The sequence below is a fragment of the Leptonychotes weddellii genome, chromosome 5 (genome assembly GCF_054177405.1).
Source record: "Leptonychotes weddellii isolate Sample4059 chromosome 5, ASM5417740v2, whole genome shotgun sequence".
Lineage (NCBI taxonomy): Eukaryota > Metazoa > Chordata > Mammalia > Carnivora > Phocidae > Leptonychotes > Leptonychotes weddellii.
This window is the reverse complement of record NC_138373.1, coordinates 74,414,237-74,436,053: the sequence shown is the minus strand read 5'-3', so window position 1 is coordinate 74,436,053 and position 21,817 is coordinate 74,414,237. Positions and strand designations below refer to the sequence as shown.

Sequence of the window (21,817 nt, the reverse complement as noted above, 5' to 3'; positions counted from 1 at the left end):
AATGAAAGAAAACCAGTAAAGAGTGATAAAAAAGGGGGGCGCCTGGGTGGCTCAGTTGGTTAAGCGACTGCCTTCGGCTCAGGTCATGATCCTGGAGTCCCGGGATCGAGTCCCACATCGGCCTCCCTGCTCAGCGGGGGGTCTGCTTCTCCCTCTGACCCTCCCCCGTCTCATGCTCTCTGTCTCTCATTCTCTCTCTCTCAAATAAATAAATAAAATCTTTAAAAAAAAAAAGTGATAAAAAAGAAGAGAAAGGTAGGAGAGATTCACAGATTGTTTGATCAATAATGCTTTATAAAATTAGGTAAATGTACTGCTAATACCAATAGACATGGGTTTGCCAATCTGGAAATCATTGATGTCATTTGAAAGCACAGTTCCAGTCTGGTGATAAAGGCTGAATACAAAATTGGTATGCAAATGAGTAAAATAATATTGAGAAGTAGAGACAGCAATAAAGTGTTTTCCAGATTCTTGACTCGAAGGCTTTACCTACCTTTCATCTGAAATATCCCTGAAACTAATCTTGTATCCCCATGTAATACACTTATGTTATTACTGAGGTTTTTAGTCTATGTTAACCTCTATTCTTTCGACTAAGTATAGACATTTTGTAACCAATAACAAAAAGCCAGGAGATACATCATCATTTTACTAAGTTCGAATTTCAACTGAGTGAGTCCTATAAACTTTTAAGCAAATACTTTCTAAACAAATAACCATCCTCACTTCTATTGAATAAATGGAATCATGGAATGATATGTAGTAACTCCCATTCTGTAAATTCTATAGTAATGTAGTAAAGTGGGAAAAAGACAGAACATTGAATCATAAGACATATCTTGGCTTCATCGTGTATTAAATACAATCTTAGGCATAAAACCTAAATTGTGAAACTCAATTTCTTCCCTTTAACTGTGAGAATGATTATGATAATCTATGCAAATCATAAGATTCATGTAAGACTTACAAGAAGAAAATACCTAAAACTTCATTTTTAATGTCACATGCTATACAAATGAAATCTTTTCATTAATATCACCTGCTACTCCATCCTTTGATGTAATGCTTAAAAATTACAACATGCATAGAATTCCAGCAATAAAGGTGTAAAATTAGAGGTAGTTCCTAGTTTTGCATTATACATGAAGCTAAACTTCACACTCAAACTAAATGAGAAAATTAAAATATTAGAGAAAATGCAACATTAAGCATTTCTTTTCAAAGAACACCATAGAAAATAATTAATACATGATTGATAAACTGGGAGAATGTATGTTTAATGTTTAAAAATACAGAGTGTGGGGATTTTTGTCCATTTAATTTACTGTTGTACTACAGAATTTTTTCAGATCTTATTTCTTATTTTTGCAGGTCCTCAGCAAAGTTCAGAAACTTCACTTCTTACGCTTCCATCCTTAGTTGTGATTTAAATTTCAGGTTGGCCTTGTAATTACCTTTCTCATCAGTAATTCTTCACACTTTGTCTTCTTCCACCTTTTCCTTTTATTCTATTCTTTATGAAAATAGGAAGGATAGTCTTGATTTAAGACAAAGGCTAAGGTCTAAAATGAAAGCTAATTATGGGAAATACATTTTTCTACTTTCCCTGAGGTCAGTTTTGTTCTGTCACTTCACTAAAACTTAGTATCATTAAAAAATTCTATCATCACCCAACTCCTTAGAAAAAATTATTTTTTCTTATGCTGAAAAACTTTTCCAAGCTCTGCTAAAGCAGTCATGAATAGGATAGAATCCTTGGATTTTATATCTATGTGAAGCCCATGACTCTTAACATAGGACTAAGGAGTGTACAGTAGAAGATGCTACTTAAGAAATGTAGAGTAAAATGTATGAATTGCAATAGTTGTAAAGTAAGAAATGAAGATTATAAATATAGCTTTTAGGGAACAGCTGTGCAAAAGTTTTCTGTAAAATATATCCATGGCAGAATATTTGATCTATTGAGAATGAGATGTTAAATAGAAAACTTAATATAAGTATTTCTAATCTGTAAAAAAAAAAAAAAAGAAAAAGAAAACTGTTCTTTCCAATCTTTTATATTAAAATTTTGCATTTTTAGTACCCCAAAGAAAATTTATTTTGTCCACTTACTGTATTTGAAAGCAATACAAATTCATTTGCAAAAATTTGTTTTCATATTCCCCTTTAATCTAGCCTTAAATATTCATTCTTCTCTCTGCTTATTCTAAATTGTATGCATACTGTAAGGGAATTTCCTCAGACAAAATGAAGGTATTTGGTGTGAGAAAAAGATTGAGTCATCAAAGACATCCTCTGTGCTAAGTCCCCCAAATTTCACAATACCTTGAGTCAGTGTCTTTCTTCTGTCTTCAAAACCATTCTTTGAGAAACAAGTATTTCTAAAGGACTTTACTAGATGTGAGTAAGGCAAACATATAGCAAACATTTTCTGGATTGAACTTAAATGCATGTTCTATATTTCCCATTCTTAAGAATTCAAATAATAACAACAAAATTGTATCTACGTATTTGTTTGTAATCAACAAACAGCTTGCCTGAATTGGGATGGTTGGAAGGTAGATATGTAAAATTAAAATATTTAAAAATCTTCTTTCTTTATTTAAAATTAAAAATGAAGTATAGTAAAGTTTTTTTTTCTATCTATTGCTATTGCAAGAGATCATCACTCTGTATCTTTTCTCAAACATTAATTAATAATGTGACTTAAGTTTATTTTGATTGGCCATATGATTTTGATATGTTCCACTAACATTAAATCACCTTCACTAGGTTTGGAAGGATGATTAGGAATTAATCAGGCAAATATAAAGTATAGTATTAAAGTTGCAAGGAGCAGCATAGGCAAAGGCTTGGAGGTAAGATATCCATTTGGTGGGCTTTAGGAAAGTAAGCATGATAGGAACTTATTTTATGAAGGAGTGTGGTACATAATAGCACTGGAGATTTGTTTCTTTCCATATGATTGAGAGCTTTATATGCCAGATATGCAGGATGCTCTGGGAGAGGAGACAAAAGGATGGAAGACAACAAAACTATTTTTTTAAGTTTATTTTTTTAGTAATCTCTACACCCAATATGGGGCTCAAACTCACAACCCTAAAATCAAGAGTCACATGCTCTTCAAATGAGCTAGCCCAGCACCCTAAAATCAAAACTATATTACACTAGAGTTGTATATAAGGTGGAAAATAGGGAATACCTGAAAAGATTACAGAGGTGTGAGTTATCTCAGACTGATGGTTTCCTATGCAAATAGCATAAAGACATAAGAGTAAGAGGCTCCTGTGTCCAGATCATGGACATTTATATAATTTAATATGCTTGGGCATAGTTCTATGTGTATCGATGTCATGGTACTCCTTATAAAACTTGCTAAAAATTAAGCTATATCTAATGAAATACATTAATTAGGGTTTTAAAATTTTCTGATTTTTTAAAGAAAGATTAATCTAATAAACGGGAGTTAGGATAGAGGAAACATGCAAAACTGCATTATTAATGGTGAGAGATGATTAGGATTTAGAATAAGCTAAAGTGGAGAATGTGATAAGATACACAAGAATAGAATAAAGTTCCTAAATTAGATATTATTTGGCTTGCTACAGGAGGGGGTAAAATTGAGGTAGGAAACAATGCTTCTTATATTTTTACACTGAAAAAATAAGAGTTGGTATAATAAACTTGTCTTTATTTAGTTTGGTGCTCCTTTGGATTAACCAGAGAAAACTGTTTAATTAGGTAGATAAAAAGCTTGCTCTGGATGTTAGGAGAGAGGACTGCTTGAGATAATGATGTGAGCTTCATCCCCACTTAAATAAATGTTAATATATTTGACATATTAAGAAAATAGCACTTGTAAAAAGAAGAAAGTCTAAATAGAACTTCAAGGAAAGACTGGATGGAGAGAGAGAGAGGGAGAAGTCCAAAGACATAGAAAAGTAGTCAGTAAAGCAGTATGACTACCATGAGTGAGGTTAAAAATGAGAATTTCAAAGAGACATGAGTTATCTGTAGTTATCCATAGTGTGAAATGCTCTAGGATTGAAAATTGCTTACTTAATTGGTAATTTTATGATCACTGGTGATCTTAAGTATGACTGAAGTTCCCTTACTGTTACTTTTAAGAATTTTACAATTTTTAGTTAGCTTTTAATATTTTTCAGATTTTTATGACTAGAGTAGCCATTTATTACTAGAAACTGGAAGTGTCTTTAGAAACTTTGTTTTTTTTATTTTATTTATTTATTTATTTATTTATTTATTAAAGATTTTATTTATTTATTTGACAGTGAGAGACACAGCGAGAGAGGGAGCACAAGTGGGGGGAGTGGGAGAGGGAGAAGCAGGCTTTCCGCCGAGCAGGGAGCCGGATGTGGGGCTCGATCCCAGAACCTTGGGATCATGACCTGAGCCGAAGGCAGACGCTTAACGACTGAGCCACCCAGGCGCCCCAGAAACTTTCAGTTTTTTTAAAGCACGTTTTTCATGAATATTATTTTCAAGTGTGATACTGTGGTTTATAATAAATATATATTTTAGTCTTCCATCTACAGTTTCGGGCTTACAGCTCCTAATCTTAGGTGATAAATGCAACGGAACATCTTTTGTCAAAACATTTGGTCTCTTGTCCTCACTTCCTGAAACCAAGTCACCTCAGAGCCCAGAAATGGGTGTCTGTTATTCATAACAAGTCTCTTTCAACCAGGACTTGCAAGACAGAGGTTATGTTAATGAAATGATTTTTGGAAATCCCCTGGGCTGGGGGGTGGGGGAGGGGAGCAGTGGTTGCCAGGGGAACCAACTGGTGAAATGAGGGTTAGAACTTTCAGTCCCACCCTATGATTTCCGGGGAGGGTGACAGGCTGGAGGTTGAATCTACCTATGGTCAGTGATTTAATCAAGTATGCCTAAGCAGTGAAATCTCTTAAAAACCCAAAAAGAAAGAGTTCGAGAACTTCCAGGTTGGTAAATCAGAAAGCTTCCACCTGCCACTGTGCCTGGCCCTAAATACCAAATGCCACAGGAATAGAAGCTCATTTTTCGGGACCTCGCCATACGTATCTCTTCATCTGGCTGTTGACCGGTATCCTTTAATGTCCTTTGTAATAAACTGGTATCTAGTAAGTAAACTGATTTCCTGAGTTCTGTGAACCACTCTAACAAGTTAATGGAACCCAAGAAAGGGATCCAGGCAACCTTTGATTTACAGCAAGTCAATCAGAAGCATAGGTAACAACCCGGGCTTGCAATTAGCATCTGGATTGGAGGCAATCTTGTGGCACTGAGCCCTTAATCTATGGGATCTGACAATATCTCAGGGCAGATAGTGTCAGAATTGAGTTGAATTGTAGGACACCCACCTGGTGTCCAATTGCTTGGTGATATGGGGAAAAACCCACCACATTAATTGGTGAGCAAAATTGTAATAAATATGTTGTATTTTTTGTGGTTATTGCTATTCTGAAGGGCACTTCAGTAGTCCTGAAGATAACAAAGTGTTTTGTTCTATCACAAGTCTTGTAGTAGAATCAATTCTATGAACATATTTCCTAATAAGAAATTATCCTAGCAGGACTAGAATGAAGCACATGTGGTAATAATATCTTAGTCTTTTATGATTCTGAAAGATTGCATTTGCAAATGCAGCAGAATCAAATTTCCACAGGAAAAAAATAATGTGTGAAAACATATCTTTCTATAATTTGACTTAACTTTCAGGCCCTACTTCCTCTAAAATACCCAGAAAATTCAATCATGCCAATTTGCCAGACAAAATATATCTTGGTATCTTACCTCTCACTGGCAAATATTCAGTAAATTCACAATTCTCTCATTTTTTTTGTTATGATCTATCTCACCAGGGAGATACAATCAAATACTCTATTTTAATATCACTTAAAATAATTCTTGTCTGGGTGCTTATGCTGCAAAACTGGTATATGTTTAAGATTATTTACTTAAATTTGGTCCTTTTTTTTTAGAAATTGCCTTTTTAATTTTGACATATAAAATATTTATAGGTCTAAAATCAAAACTATAATGCAAATCTAGCTTTCATTATAATCTCCTATCCCTTTCCTTCATTTTTATTAGTTGTGGTTTGTCCTATAATTATTTCTTTTAAAAAAATCTAAAACAAGTACCCATATGTATGTGTGTATGTATGTCTGTATTTAAATTGTAGTCCTCTCCACACTTTCCTAAGCAAAAAGTTACATACTATAAACATTGTTCTCCTTCTTGCTGTTTTCATTATAATAATATCTCTTGAAAATAACCTCACACCACATAAGCGATGGGCTCTTCCTCATTGCTTTTAAGTGACATATTACTTCATTGTATGAATTTACAAAGTTTGTTCAACTAGTCAGCTATTGATGCACATTTGAGTTACTGCTACTTTTCTTACTACAGAGAACCAACAATGCTGTTAGGCATAGCCTTACGCATACAGTCTTCTTTTTTTTTTTGTTCGTCACTCTACTTTGATTATAATTTCCTAAAAGTAGAATTTCTTTTATAATCAATTGTCGCTAATCTTTTAATTTTTCTCTGTTTCACTTGCTAGCCTTCTGGGACAGTGTTAAATAATAATGGCGATAAACTCATTTTGGTGAACACAAAATACATAGAATCACTATTTTGTTTCATTTTGGTGGTAATTTTACATATATAATCATTAACATATTAAGGAAATAGTCTACCATTCTAATTCACTTAGTTTTCCCCTTTTTCTCCTCTTCCACCACCTTCTCTTGCTTCTTCTTAAATCAGAAGTAGCTATTTAAGTCTATTAAAATTTTTCCCTTATCTGTCAGGATACCAGATATAATTATCCAGAAAGACATACTTAGGAAATGAATAGAGGCTAATCCAGTAAAACATGGAGAGGAAGTATGATTATGGAGTAAATGTTAGAAGTCCTCAGTTGCCTAAGTTTCCAGGAACATGAAATTTATATGAAGTTTGTAGTAGCACAAAGAATGAATGCTACTAAAAAGAAAGCTAAAGAGAAATCAAGTAGTTTTTAAGCAAAAAACACTGAAGCATTTTTAACCAAGTTGCATAACATCTGAGTTAAAAGTAAATAAGAAATGATTTTTTACTAATATCTTATAGGTGCACGCTGAACAGCTTGAGGGAAGAGACAAGGTCATTATTTCTATATCCAGTATCCTATACAAACATAATAGCAAAATTAAGGTAGATATTAACTGAATTTAAAAATTGCTATAATTTACAGGATTCAACGGAGGTACTCAAATTATGCAGTTACAAATTGTATTGGAAGCACAGATAGTTCTTGTTTTCCATGGTTCCCATAGCACAGATTTCAGTGATCATGGTTCACTTAAATAACACCAGTCCCCCAACAACATAGTTCAGTTTTCATTTACTACAATATATTGTGAGTAATTGCATAAAGTACAAACATTCCTGCTACATAAGTAACAGATGCTCATTATGATAAATGACCACTCTTGTCTCTTCTTTCAAGGTCTGTCCATGATTGGTCACTGAGAACCTCTTATTCCATTTACATATTGTTAGTAAAGCATACAGTTGTTTTCCCTCTTTGCTTCTCAGTTGTGGAGATACTTTAGACAAGATAATTTAACTTCTAAAGCACTTCTACTGATTCTCGTAGGGTCTTGAGATAAAATGTGAAAATTTGTTATACCACCAAATACAACTTCATTAATCTAAGGAGTTATTTAAGCTTTTAAAACCTTGTAGACTATTGAATGGAGCACTGGGTGTTACATGCAAACAATGAATCATGGAACACTACATCAAAAACTAATGATGTAATGGGTGGTGATTAACATAACATAATAAAAAAAACACAAAAAACCTTGTAGACTATTGATACCCCAACTGGAGATTATGCAATTTATTTAGCTGAGTTTTAGAAGAAATAGTATAGAAAGCGTAAGCTGAAAATACTCAAACATCTTGGCAGGAGGTAACAGAATATCCTTATAATAGACAAGAGCTTTTTCCACACCATGCAAATGACTTTGCAGAATGTGAATTGAATTGAAACAGAGTTAAAGACAAAACAGCTGTCAATGATACTTCAATAACAAAAAAATTTTTTAAAAATTAAAAGATAATAAAAAAGAAGAAATAGCTGACCATGAGAAAATTGATACCACCATCATTTCAGAGTCTCGGAGGACTCTGAAATTCCTGAAAAACTGAGGAACTTCCTGAAGACAATTTCTTGGCACAAATGAGGAAAGGAGTTGTGCTGGAGGAGATGAAGCTGCCTTCAGGAAGTGATGCCAGCAAAAAACTTCACATTAAAGGAACTGTTGGAAATCTTTCATGTCTTTGACATCACAAAGGCTAAACAGTTAAAAGCTGATCCTAATTTAGAAGTAGGACAAGTTGCCAAGGCATGGAAAAGATGTTCAATCTGTATCGTAAGTTCTGTCACAAAAAGGAGTTGTAGCACTCCTCTTGCTGCTCTTGATAAATGAGAGAAACCACTTTAATCCTCAATGTTTCTAATATTTTAAATTAAAACATATACATAATATTATTTTACTTTTTTTTCACTTCCCTACACATTTAACAATGGCAAGAAGTTTTTAATGTTTTGACAAAAAAAAGTTTTAAATGTCGTAAAACAATCAAAAATGTTTCTCTTGGATTCTGAGATCGATTGTCCAAAGTTTCAGCTTACATGGTCATCTTTATCTTGTACACTATTACAGTAAACTAGGAGTGTTTGCATTTAGCTACAATTAAAAATTTGATCTAGCTACTTTATTTTCACAAATGATAACTACTAGGGTTATTAGATTTTCCAATCATTTCATTTTCTTTGAAAGCTACATGTTTTCAGCAGTTGACATATTTATTGGGGTCACACCTGTAACCAAAAAAAAAAAAATGAATTGTGTGCTTTAGTTTGAAAAATAAACAATTACCTAAGAGTCCAATCTATTATTGCCAAAACTTATTCTTTTCTTGTCAGATTATTTTAGTTAAAAGAGACCAAAGTGAAAATAACTATGGTGATTCACCAGAACCCTCAACTGTCTAGGGCCCAAAGCTACCTCTGGGTCTTTCCTTGACAATTCCACCCAAGAGGTCATTGAAAAATCTGGGTATGCCCAGGACACTTCAGATTCATGCCTGGTGTCTTAATGTAATTATCAATAGTGATTCCTTTTATTCTCAAAGTGTTCAGGTTTGGACAACAAATCATATAGTTATGCTGATTCCCATTCTATTTTGTATCACACAGGGTAATATCCTTGACCCTGATTTGACTTTGTCTTTGTAACTTCTCTCCATTCCTTAGGGCCTTAGGAAAGCGTAGACCAGGAGTGTGAAAAGAAGGACAGGGAAGCATAACAGAGTTTCTGAATTTCTACCTTCTGGGTTCTCAAATCCATGAACACCTTCTATATTGAACAGATATTTTGCTGAAAAAGAACTGCCTGAGCTACAGGCAAATGCTCTCAGAAATATTTTACCTTCTTTTGATACATTTTGACCACATATGGAGGATGGCTGTCAGAGAGACATCTTCAAAATTAACATACTGGATTTCCTTTATCATTGACAAGAAGCAAGTGACAGGTTAACTCACATGTCACAACGCAAAATTTTAAAACCCTTTCTTCTTCCTGATTTCTCTTCTTGAGAGAACAATTCAGATCCATCCAGGGGAAAGGTGATGGAAGACATTTAAAGGACAGCTATAAATGAACAAACCAAAAAACATCAGTTACTGCTCCTTTGTACCAATGGGAGCTAATTCAAATGCCAGAGAATCAGATTCATATCATCAAGATTCCACTCAATAATCATTTCATTTCTTGTTTCCTTGTCGCCTTTCCCTCAGTGGAATTTTAAAACCTTTATTCTTCTCAAGCTTCCTTTTAACACCCTCACACTCTAACACTGAGCAGATGATAGGCAACAGGAGAAGTCATCAGATGAGCTAAGTCCCCATTCCTCCAGACACCACCATGCTTGTATAGGCAGAGGTTCCACATTGACTGTGGAGTGGGTTCCCATTCCTTTAGGACTAGCCTTTCCAATGAGGCCCTCCACTCCTTTCCAATTTACCTATCTCTATCCTACTCTTTAAATCTTTCCCTCTTTGTTGGGCCCACTCTTTCTGGTACTGTAAATTTTTCTTGAGATATAAAAGATAGCTTATCTTCCATTAACTTTCAAGATGCTTAAGAGAAAATCTGGAGTTTAAACTTGATTTTATTGTTTCTTTGTCCTTTGGATTTCAAGCCATTTCTAACTATCTCCTTTGAGTACTTTTATTTTTTTTGGTATATGTAACATAATAATTGCAGTTTAATAATTTGTTAATTACTGATTTATTGTCTCGATTCACCTTCGATTATAAGCTTCTCTAAGATTTATAAGGGTATGGATTTTTGTTATATCCTCAGCATGTAGTCCATGCTGCAGACCTGAGTAAACACTTAAGCCATATTTTTTTGAATAATAATGTTATCAGTATGTAACCCATATTACTTCATTTGTAAAATTCTTGCCAGAGTCGTTTTTTAATTGTCAACTAACTTTTTACTTTTAAACATATCTTGGGCTTTGCAGGTAGGCAAACCAGGCTTTGAGTCTTCGGTCTGCTACTTATTCATGTGACCTTAAGAAATTTACTTATCCTCTCTGAACTTCAGTTTCCTAACCTGAAATTTAGATATAATGGAACTAATATTGCAGATTGTTTTGTTCTTAAATAAAACATCTTTTCCAGTTTGTGACTTATAGTAGGCATATAATAAATAAGATTTGTCATTACCTGTATGTATTATTTAGCCTCTTGGAGGTGTTTTCAGTGTTAATTACATTATTCTTGAAACGCTTCTCTCCATTAGCTCCCATGGCATCACACCTTCTATTGTTCCCCTTCTTTCTTTACTCACTTTTTTTTTTAAGATTTTATTTATTTATTTGAGAGAGAGAGAATGAGAGAGAGCAAGCACATGAGAGGGGGGAGGGTCAGAGGGAGAAGCAGACTCCCCGCTGAGCAGGGAGCCCGATGCGGGACTCGATCCCGGGACTCCAGGATCATGACCTGAGCCGAGGGCAGTCGCTTAACCAACTGAGCCACCCAGGCGCCCCATTACTCACTTATTCTTAAACACCTGTGCTAGTTTTCCTAATTTCCTGCCCCATTTATAGTGTGGATATCTAGGATTGTATCCTTTGGCTTCTTCTTCTCTTAATCTACTAATTTATTTTGGATATTATCGCCTAATCTATAGATCAAAACTTACCAGGCTCAAATTCCCCTTGTACATAGTAAAAGTACATAGTAATCGTTAGTAAATATTTGATAATGACTGTTTAATAAAATTATGTGTGGGCAAATTTTTAAAATCTTCAATACAGTCATCTCCCATTCAGCTCCAACCCCAAAGGCATTTTATGTCCATGTCATTCTCACAAGCACCATAAATTTGACCTATTAAAATTTGCACTTAATATCAGTCCCAAACACAAAAATACCATACGTATAACTGATCATTTTTCCTTGTGAATAAATTCAAGACAAAAAACTTAAAATTCTCATAGTCTGCTCTTCCCTTCATACCTCATCTCTAATTAGGTTGTGGCATGAAACAATTTTATTTTTTCTTAATTCCTTAACTGTTTTTTTAACTGTTTCTCTTGATTCAGATGTCTCTTTTCTCAAAAACGTAAATTAGCAAAATAATATGCTAAAATCATGAAAAATCTCCTCTATGACATTCTAAGTACTCCCTTTGCCTACAGAAAAAAAACCCCAATTTAAAAAAAAATCAAGATATTGAAAAACTTGTACTTCAGCCAGGCTTAAGGTGTTTTCAGTATCATAAGCGGATATACAATAATGAGCAAGACATGTTTTCTATCTCCAAGGAGCTAAAACTCTAGCAGAACAAATACACACTCATAGCTGTTAACTAAAAATGTAATGCTGTGGGAATATGAAAGAGAAAGATATTAATTGAGTTTCGTGTGATGGAAGCAAAATTTTAAAGAAGCAATGAGGCTGAAACTTGAAAACTTAATTGGATTAATCGAGTTCAAAAGAGACAGAATAATAATTCAGGTAATACAACTATAAAAGGCAAAAATCACAGAGGCATGAACCACATTCAAGTAAATGCTAATGACAAAATCTGGTTGTTTGAAGCATGCTATATATACATTAAACAAACATATTGTGCTGGACTGTAAGGGTTTTAGCATTCTACAGTTGGAAATGTGGTATTTTTTTCTACACTCAAATATTAAGAAAAACAACAGCAAAATAATCATGAGCACTGCAGTACATTTACCTGATTTGTTTCTTTGCATTTTAACTAATAACATTAATTAGGGTAGTGATATGTAATGATAAGATAGGTCATATGCAGGATTGTGCCAAGTACATTATGTCTGAGAGTATAATTTTTCATCAGTGGACAACAACTCTAAGGGAGAAGAGAATGCCATGATTTAATTTGTATCAATGGCCAATTAAAATACACCTCACAGCTGGAAATAAATCATTGCTCTCTCCTTTCTGATTCTACAAGAACCAGAAAACACAGGGAATAAGAAATACCAAGGAAATAAAGTTCCTTAGCTTACCTGTTGTGATAGGTCTCATGGACCGATCACTCTTAAAATTGTACATACTTGCCATTTGAACCTGTGATAGCAGAATTCCCCAATAACTCTGCTCAAACGTGGGGGGGCGGGCAAAAGTAAAGGGCATGAAGGCTATTTATTAGGAATAGCCAAGGACTAAGGTTGTCACCCAAATTCTCCTTACTTGTATCTTAACAATACTAAAAACTTTCTGTAGATGTCCCCCAAATCATAACACAGACCTGGGTTTGGTTGCAATTTGTCTTATTGTCCATATTCATCCGGTCATGATATTGGCTTCCATTTCCATACCACATACATGACTCCGAACATGAGTGAAATCTGACATCTGGAAAACACATGAGGAAGGTCTTTAAAGATAAAATACTGATACACACATAAGCATAATATGTATGCACAGATATACTATAAATTAGCATATATATCAGAATTTACAACCATTTGCATTACCTATTGAAATGACTAACCAAAGTTACATATTGAGTGTTATGAATGCTTGTAATATGAGAGAAGGAAGAGAATGGGATCTGAAATGGAATGGCTATTTTATTATAAAACTGTATTAACTCAAAGGAATCTTATAATGCACATCAATAGCCATTGTATTACAATTATTATATAAATTATTCATTGCCACTGAATTAAAATGGAAATTATAATTAATTTGTGATATATATATATATATATATATATGTAAGCTTTTCGTAAATTCCAGTGATATGGTCAGAGGCTTTCTAAAGAGTGATCTGGAAACAGTGTGAGGATGTGTTTAATGGAAGAAGCTTGGAAGGCTGGAACTAGGAAGTTACTGAAATATGGGTAAGAGGTGATGAGAATGTGACTGTATCACTTCTCCATTAAAAAAAAATAAAATAAATAATGAAATAGAATGGGATTTGGATCTGGAATAATCTGAAGACAGAAGGAAAATCATAGTTGAGAGGAAGAAAAATGATGAAGGGATTATTAAAAGCACTGAGAGAAAACTTCAATATGTTTGGATTGCTGCAACAAGACTATAGTCTATCTCTAGTCTGCTAATTTTTTTTTTTTTTTACAGAAACCTGATCACCTCCTTGTTTCCAGTGATCTTTCTATCAGACTCTGCTTTAAGTGGTCCAATATTTTTCTGCAGCTTTCAGGGGAAAATTCAAACCCTCCCCATTATCTGTGGGAACACTCATGACACTCCAATCTTATCTATTAGTTCACTTAGCTTCCGGTCAGCCATTCACTTTGAATACCTTGAATTTTCTGAGCACCCCATGCTATCCGTCACCAATTTTATCCCAATATGCTTCCACTCCCAGCATTGAATATTACACCCCCACCCAATCTCAACTGTTTCTTCCAACTATATTGTTTCTTGTATTACATATTTATGTCTACGAACACTTATTACACTGAATTGTAATTTTCTGTTTAGTTGTCTGCTTCTATCATACCATGAGTTACTCAAGACAAGGGATAATTATTACTGTTGCGCATAAGACTTAATATTCTTGAAGGTCTCCCAAGTGTTGACACATAGTGTGAAGTTTCTTTCTTTCTTCTTTCTTTCTTTCTTTCTTTCTTTCTTTCTTTCTTTCTTTCTTTCCTTTCTTTCTTTCTTTCTTTTTCTTTCTTTCTTTCTTTTTCTCTTTCTTTCTTTCTCTTTCTTTTCCTTCCTTCCCTCCTTCCTTCCTTCTTTTCTTCTTTCTTCTTTCTTTTTCCTTTCTTTCTTTCTTTCTTAATGAAAGAAGATAAGAAAGGAAAGAGTGAAGAAAAGAGGGAAGAAAAATCAGTGAGAAGGTATAGAATTTGGGGGAGGGGAAAGAACATGGCTCCTCTCTGAAGAAATTGGATGAACTGTCTGGAAAAGCCTAGGTTTCCACTGTGATTGTTGTGATTATCGTTTATATCCAGTCGCATTTGAAAAGGAAATTTGCCTGTTCATACACTCCATCTCGGGCTTCCACCCTTAAACTATCCAGACAGATTTGTCACTTTCAAAGAGATCTAATGGAAAAACTATCCTCTTTCAATAACAATGGAGCCAACCCACACCAACCATCTATTCTCTCAGCAAGGATCATAAGGTATATAGGAGCACCTGCACATGAAAGAGAATTTTTATGAAAAATATTTTAAAAAGAAGAAGAAAAGGATAGAAAGGAAAGGAAAAAACTGCCCCCTCCTGCCCAAAAATGAATTTAGGAAAGAGGAGAGTGATATTTTAAAATACCCCTCTAATTAATATACTTAGAGGACTCCAAAAGATATTATAAACATAAGGCAAGAACAGGATGCTACAAAAACCAGAACTCTCAAGAATCATGTAAGGTTTTATCAGATTAAAAATATGATTGTTGAAATAATAATCAGGAAGATTTAAAAAGGAATCTTAAAAAAAAAAAAGAAAATACAGAGGAAAAGAGAAAATCTGCAAATCTGAACATTTGAAGAGAAGTCACGGAAAGAACAGGAAATAGAACTTAGAAGTAATAGAGTGTATTTTTCCTAAATTTAAAAGACATAAACTTTCAGACTGAGAAGCCCACAGAGTGCACAGCAGTTAAAAAGCACTCATACCCAGAATACCCTAAAATTTCAGCTCCTGAAAATGAATAAGATATCTTAAAAGTTAAAGTCAGGGGTGCCTGGGTGGCTCAGTTCGTTAAGTGTCTGCCTTCTGCTCAGGTCATCATCCCAGGGTCCTGGGATCTAGCCCCGGGTTGGGCTCCCTGCTCAGTGGGGAGTCTGCTTCTCCCTCTCCCTCTGTCCCTCCTCTCCTCTCCTGTGCTCTCTCTCTTTCCTCTCTCTCTCAAATAAATAAATAAAATCTTAAAAAAAAAAAAGCTAAAGTCAGGTCATTTTTATGGGATGAAATTACACTGAGAACAGACTTCTTAACAACATTGTTTGCTAGAAACAGTGAGGCAACTCTCAATACTCACTAAGAAATTAATTTTTAACCTTTGAATTTATACCTACCCAAAATAAATCTTTTCAGACATGCAAGAAGACAGAACATTTATCTCCCATATACCAGCTAAACTCCATTATAGCTGAACTCCATTAAAATGAGAATGTAAAATGTGAGTGTAAAAGAAGAAAGAAGGAATTAAAAAACAAACTGAATCTAACCCAAGAAAGATAGAGGAAAAGAGAGAGAGAGAGAAAGATTAGTTTGATAAAATAATATTTAAACATAACATAAAGAAACTCAGTCAAAAAAGACAAAAAATGTTTTTTATACAAGAATTTGTAAATGATTACTCTATTTCCATGTTTTCTTTATTTCAGATATATTTCAAGATTTCGAACCCTGTAAAATGTCTAGGGAAAAATGGAGAACCTGGTTAGGGATGAGACTAGATGAAACAAGAGACCATTTCACTCACCATTTTCCTTCTTCTTTAAGTCTTCACAGTATTCTAAGGTAAAGTTGTTCAGCTCTTCTAATGTGTTTGGTGTTATATTTTTGAAAATGATATGCTCATTTGAGGCATTATTATACATACTCATGCATAGTGTTAGATTTTCCTCCAACTGTTGTATTTTGCTTTGTTCAATACCATTTGCTGTTCTGTTGTTGAAGATGAGTTTCCAGTAATCTATAATTCATATCAGGAGATTAATGACTTTAACATAGTCAAAGTTTTCTAATAAATTATATTAATATCACAATGATTATTTAAAAATTTAATGGAATACTCATATTAAAATGATATCTACATATGTATAAAATACTAACTGTATGTACTTTTAAGATGAAAATTTATTTGAGATAAAAAGGTTTTATGTTACTCAATAGAGCACTAGTTCCTTATTGAGGGAAATGCCCAAAAATGTTTAAAAATAAAAAAACAAGAAAGATCCATGGGAAGCAGAGATTTCAAAATAAAAGATGATGTAATTCAGTAATTAATGTATAATAATCTCACATTTGTGAGGTTAGGAGGTACCATAACATACTGGTGAGCCTATGTGCTGTAATTTGAGTTTCTTGGACAGATATAACCATAATTTATATGTGAAAAGCTTGGGAAAACATTAGTACTCAAAAATGTTAAGTAATATGTTATAAGAGTATTTAAATTATTAAACAAAATATTGATATAAATGATATCTACTCTATGATTCCAAAGATATTAATGCATGTTTTTATATTTTAATAGCTTTTACCTCCCATTGGCAGATACCAATTGCTTTTAGTTTCTTGTCCTTCTTTATATTTTGAAGTTTTGGCAATGTACATGCTTTAGATCTTTATTGAGAAAATATATTTTAAAGTACTTGAGATTCCCTTTTTTCTTAAATGTGGAACAAACTGCTGATAAGGGTGGATTGAGAATTTTCCTTTTCTTATAAAGATACTTCAGCTTTGATATTAAAAAGCCTACTCATTTCTGTTTATTTATTTATTTGTTCATGAACTCACTCATTTATTCACTTGACACATTCATTCAGTCAAAGAATACCAAAGATGAATAAGCCATAGTCTGTGCCCTTATGAAGCCTGCATTATATTGGAGGAGAAAACCCTGCCCACCAATTACTATGCTATTGTCAAGAACAGTTATAGAAGTTTTAGGAAAAAAAAATAATCATTTGGGATAAATTATCTTTCAAAAGACAGCACCATGAAACCAGCTCATACTCACCTGAAATTGGTGTGATTCCTAGGAGAAAATAACTGGCTATTAATGAAGGAATTAGGAAAAAAAATCAAGTATGATAATGCCATTTTGAAGGATGTTTGCAATTAGAATGAATTGGACAAGTTGAAAATACATGGAGAATGGAGAATTTGCTTTAAACATAGGAAATCATCATGAACACTCTCAGGCTATAATTAGTTGTATTTTTGTTGTATTGATTTCACAATTTCTAGAAAAAAATAGGCTTTACATTCCTATCTTTAGCATGATTCTGCCATGAGTAGTTGCCACTGAGGGAATTTGATATTAAAATATCCTCAAGACAATGACTAATATGATATGGTCCTACAGTAATGAAACATGTTTTCCTCTCTATTAATCTGGAAATATTATATGGATATGTCTTAGGACTTGGATTCATTTGCAATATGCCTGATAGAATCAATTGACAGGCTCAGAGAAAAGTGGAAACTTACACATCAGGCCCAGGCTCCCCAGTCCAGCCAACACCACCAGGTTCACGGTTATCGAAATGAAAGCAACAGTGCACCACACTTTTGACTGAGTGTTATGTCCTATGAAGAAGCACCAATTCAGAAAAATGACATGAAGCAATACAGTTTATATTGTTTCCTTTTTCCCTCACCCTCTCCATCCCCTGCCCCTTAAGTATAGGAGTATTGGAAATTTTTTAGTGAAAAAAATTGCTTGCAAAGTCAACCAGGTCCTCATTTATGTTCAGCCAACTTCAATACATCTTTACATTCACAGCTAACACTGAAAACACATAATTCCAAGTAAATGTGATCATAGGACATATTTTGGATACTTTCATGGACACTCTCTCGTTTATATTTTAGCAGTGTTTTTCCCCCTCCTATCTTCCCCATCTTGCTGTTTCCTCATCCTTCCCATCTCCAGGAAATCAGTGTTGGACACTTGATGGATGTTCTTTCCTAATTTTTCTATGCTAATATTGAGATCTAATATTTAATATGATTTACAATCCATTCTCTGATGATTGATCTTTTCAGGTTTTCTCTTTAATATATTATTAGGAAATCATCTACTTCCTTTAGATTATCAAATTTATTGCCAAGAAGTTGCATAGGCTATACTCTTATGCAAATTTATTCTCTCCCCTGTTTTAGTTACATATTTAAACATAATCCTTTTTTTAAAAGATTTATTTATTTATTTACTATTTTAAAATAGAGAGAGAACATGGGGGCAGGGGGGCACAGAAGGAGAGAGAGAGAGAGAGAGAGAATCACAAACAGACTCCCCACCGAGTGGGGAGCCTGACATTGGGGTTGATCCCAGGACCCTGAGATCACAATCTAAGCTGAAACCAAGAGGTGGACGCTTAACTAATTGAGCCCCGCAGGTGTCCCTAACTTAATATCTGATCATTTTGCTTTCTCCATTTTTCTTTAATTTGGCTATTAGGTTCTTTTTAATGAAACCAGTCTTCAGATTAAATTTTTTTCTTCAGAATTTTTCTATTTATTGATTTAAGCTTTTAAATTTGTCAATTCTCTTAAATTCTTTTGTGATTTTTATTATACTTACATTAAGATGGGTTATTATATTCTTTCTCCTTTCATCATGAAAAATTGAGGTGATAAATTTTTCTTTCATAGTTTTAGCTGTTTCCAAAAAGAAATGTTTTCCTTTGCATTATATTCTAAATATCTGTAATTTTGTTACAGATAAATTTAGACTCTCCAACCTAGATTTTTATACCTTTATTCCCTTACCTCTTCTCTCCTAACACTGGGTTTTACTGTGACAGTTTAGTAAAATTTGTTCTAGACTATTATTAACTTTCTCTTGCAGTGTATCTATTTCATTGCAAAAATGATTTAGCACTTTCATATTATAATTTTCATTGTAGTCATTCCATCATCAGCTATTACTTTTTGACTCACACCTAAATTTCCCCTTACTTTGAGGTCTGATTAATTCCTTGTATGTCTGGAAATTTTCTTGAATATTTTTCTTAGATGGAGTGTATGATGACATTTTATTTTGTTAGAATGGATGAATTATATCTGTTCTGAATTCAAGATAGGTGAATGGCAGTTGTTTTGTTTTTCCCTTCCATATGTATTTGGTACTAGAAGATGTCTAATTATTCTTTATTTATTTCCTTTTTTATATCTGTTCTTTTTCCTCTTTATGAACTCTTATTTACATATAGGATCACATGGATAAATTATCCAAGCCTGTTATGATTTTCATTATCTCTTTAACTTTGAATAATTTCTTCTATCTGATCTTCCAGAATTTCTTATTGGGCCTTAATGAACTTTGCTCTTTCTTTTAACTCATCTGCTGAAGTTATTGCTGTCAAAGTCATGTTGTTTCAATTAAAAATTTTTTTGATTCCATAATTTAATGTCTGAAATAATCTTACTATGCTGGTTGTTTAATTTGGTTATCTGTCTCTTTCAGGCATTTGATTTTACTAGTAGTTACCTGTTTGGGACCTTTGTTTTTTTTCTCCTTTGGCCTCTGGGTCCCCTAAAATCAACAGCTATTTTTGTTTTCCCTTAGTTTTATTTACTCTGGAGTTTGAGATCAAGATTTGGAATACTTTGAGAAGCGTCAAACCTATGTGTAGTGGAAAGCATACTTGTTTCTTCCACTATATGTCAATGGCATGCTAGGGGACAAGCTGTTCTATGTTCCATAAAAAGGGAGAAATCTGGTCCAGTGTCTTCTTGGATATAAAGTCTAGTACTTTCTCTGATTTAGAATTACAGAGGACCTTTTTTGCCTGTCCGTTCAGTTTACATTTGAATTGTCCGAGACCAGAAAGATAAGCAAGTCCTCGTAAGACCACATAGGAAGGTTGGTACAACTTTTCTGCTATGGAGTTCAATAATCTCAAGAGACTAGGACCTTTCCCAAGGATGAAAGAGGCCCAAATCTTCCCCTAAGCCTTTTTTTTTTTTTCCTGTGAATCTCCAGGCTCTTAACTAGCACAGAGGTAAACAAGTGCATCACCTCTTCTCTTCATTGAAACCCCATAAGAGTTTTGGACATAGACATACTTCCAATATATTTCCTATTTCTAGTTCCATTTAGGAGAGGCACTTACTAGTAGGAAATGGGAATGAAGGGCAGAATAAAATTGCATTTGGGCTGACTGAGATGTTGATTAAAAATCAGTCTGGAATTAATCTTACAGATAGATCTCATTCTTTTACCTTTTTTTTTCCTAAAAATTCTAATAAAATATAAAAGGAGGATAAAGAAGGCATAGATTCAAAATAATGAGGAGAAAGGAAACCACAGAAATGCATTTTGGAAGAAGGATAAGAAAAGTTACTAGTAACTTCGTGGGCCCTGGGAAAATGAACCAAAATCAGCAATGAGAAAACAGAAAAAATGTGCTGATTCTCATTTAAGAATCCCCAAAGTAGGGGCACTTGGGTGGCTCAGTTGGTTAAGCATCTGTCCTCGGTCAGGTCATGATTCCAGGTTCCTGATCAAGCCCTGCATCTGGCTCCTTGCTCATCGGGGAGTCTGCTTCTCCTTCTCCCTCTGCCCTTGCTGGTGCTCTCTCTCTTTCTCTTTCTCTCTCTCAAATAAATAAATAAAATATTTTTTTATGTTTTACTCATTTCATTTGTTTTTTTATTATGTTCAATTAGCCAACATAAATACTCTGTCTCTCAAATAAATAAGATCTTAAAAAAAAGAATCCCAAATGTATGTAAATTGGTGATAACCTCCTACCTTATCATTCCAAGTGGAGGTGTGGGGGAAGCCTGAAAACTGAAAAAGTACCTGAAAGTCTACATATGATTCAGATAGACTCCCCTCACCCCATATTTTCTCCCCCACTTCATACAACCGAGTTACCCTCTGTGAGATAATAGGGTATATATCTATACCTGTATCTGTATCTATATGTGTATCTATCTATGTGCTCTGCTTCCTGTCACAGAGCTTCTAAAACCCTGATATTTTCCTAAGTGATAAGAACACTAGGAGCATCTCTTTTTCTTTTTCTTTTTCTTTTTTTAAAGATTTTATTTATTTATTTGAGAGAGAATGAGATAGAGAGAGAGAGCATGAGAGGGGGGAGGGTCAGAGGGAGAAGCAGACTCCCTGCTGAGCAAGGAGCCCGATGCGAGACTCGATCCCGGGACTCCAGGATCATGACCTGAGCCGAAAGCAGTCCCTTAACCAACTGAGCCACCCAGGCGCCCAAGCATCTCTTCTTCTAATACTTGATCTTTGACCCTGCTCCTGACACAGGGATCCTCAACCCTTATAAATTCTTAAGTGATAAGAGCCCTAGGAGCATCTTTGCTCTTTTTTTTTTTTTTTTAAAGATTTTATTTATTTATTTGAGAGAAAGAGAATGAGAGACAGAGAGCACGAGAGGGAAGAGGGCAGAGGGAGAAGCAGACCCCCCGCTGAGCAGGGAGCCCGATGCGGGACTCGATCCCGGGACTCCAGGATCATGACCTGAGCCGAAGGCAGTCGCTTAACCAACTGAGCCACCCAGG

General features: G+C 34.2%; 1 protein-coding gene and 1 long non-coding RNA gene across 4 annotated transcripts in view; one reads left to right on the top strand and one right to left on the bottom strand.

Annotated features, from left to right (window-relative positions):
• Positions 1-4,913: 4,913 nt before the first annotated feature.
• On the top strand, positions 4,914-18,267 carry LOC145721720 (uncharacterized). The gene is made up of 3 exons (XR_014145574.1): positions 4,914-4,967; positions 15,934-16,069; positions 16,809-18,267. It is a non-coding gene; the product is annotated as an uncharacterized LOC145721720 (long non-coding RNA).
• LOC145721719 (C-type lectin domain family 12 member B-like) overlaps positions 7,873-21,817 on the bottom strand; it is a 19,646-nt gene continuing 5,701 nt past the window's right edge. For 2 of the 3 annotated variants that reach the window (XM_081821187.1, XM_081821188.1), the window contains 4 exons: positions 17,768-17,866; positions 16,032-16,244; positions 12,870-12,976; positions 9,312-9,722 (listed from right to left, as the gene is read on the bottom strand). In XM_081821187.1, coding sequence (XP_081677313.1) covers positions 9,558-9,722; positions 12,870-12,976; positions 16,032-16,244; positions 17,768-17,866 — 584 coding nt within the window. In that variant the 3' untranslated portion in view covers positions 9,312-9,557. Of the gene's footprint in view, positions 8,888-9,311; positions 9,723-12,869; positions 12,977-16,031; positions 16,245-17,767; positions 17,867-21,817 lie in introns of those variants that run through there. The other variant, XM_081821189.1, reaches the window with a different exon arrangement.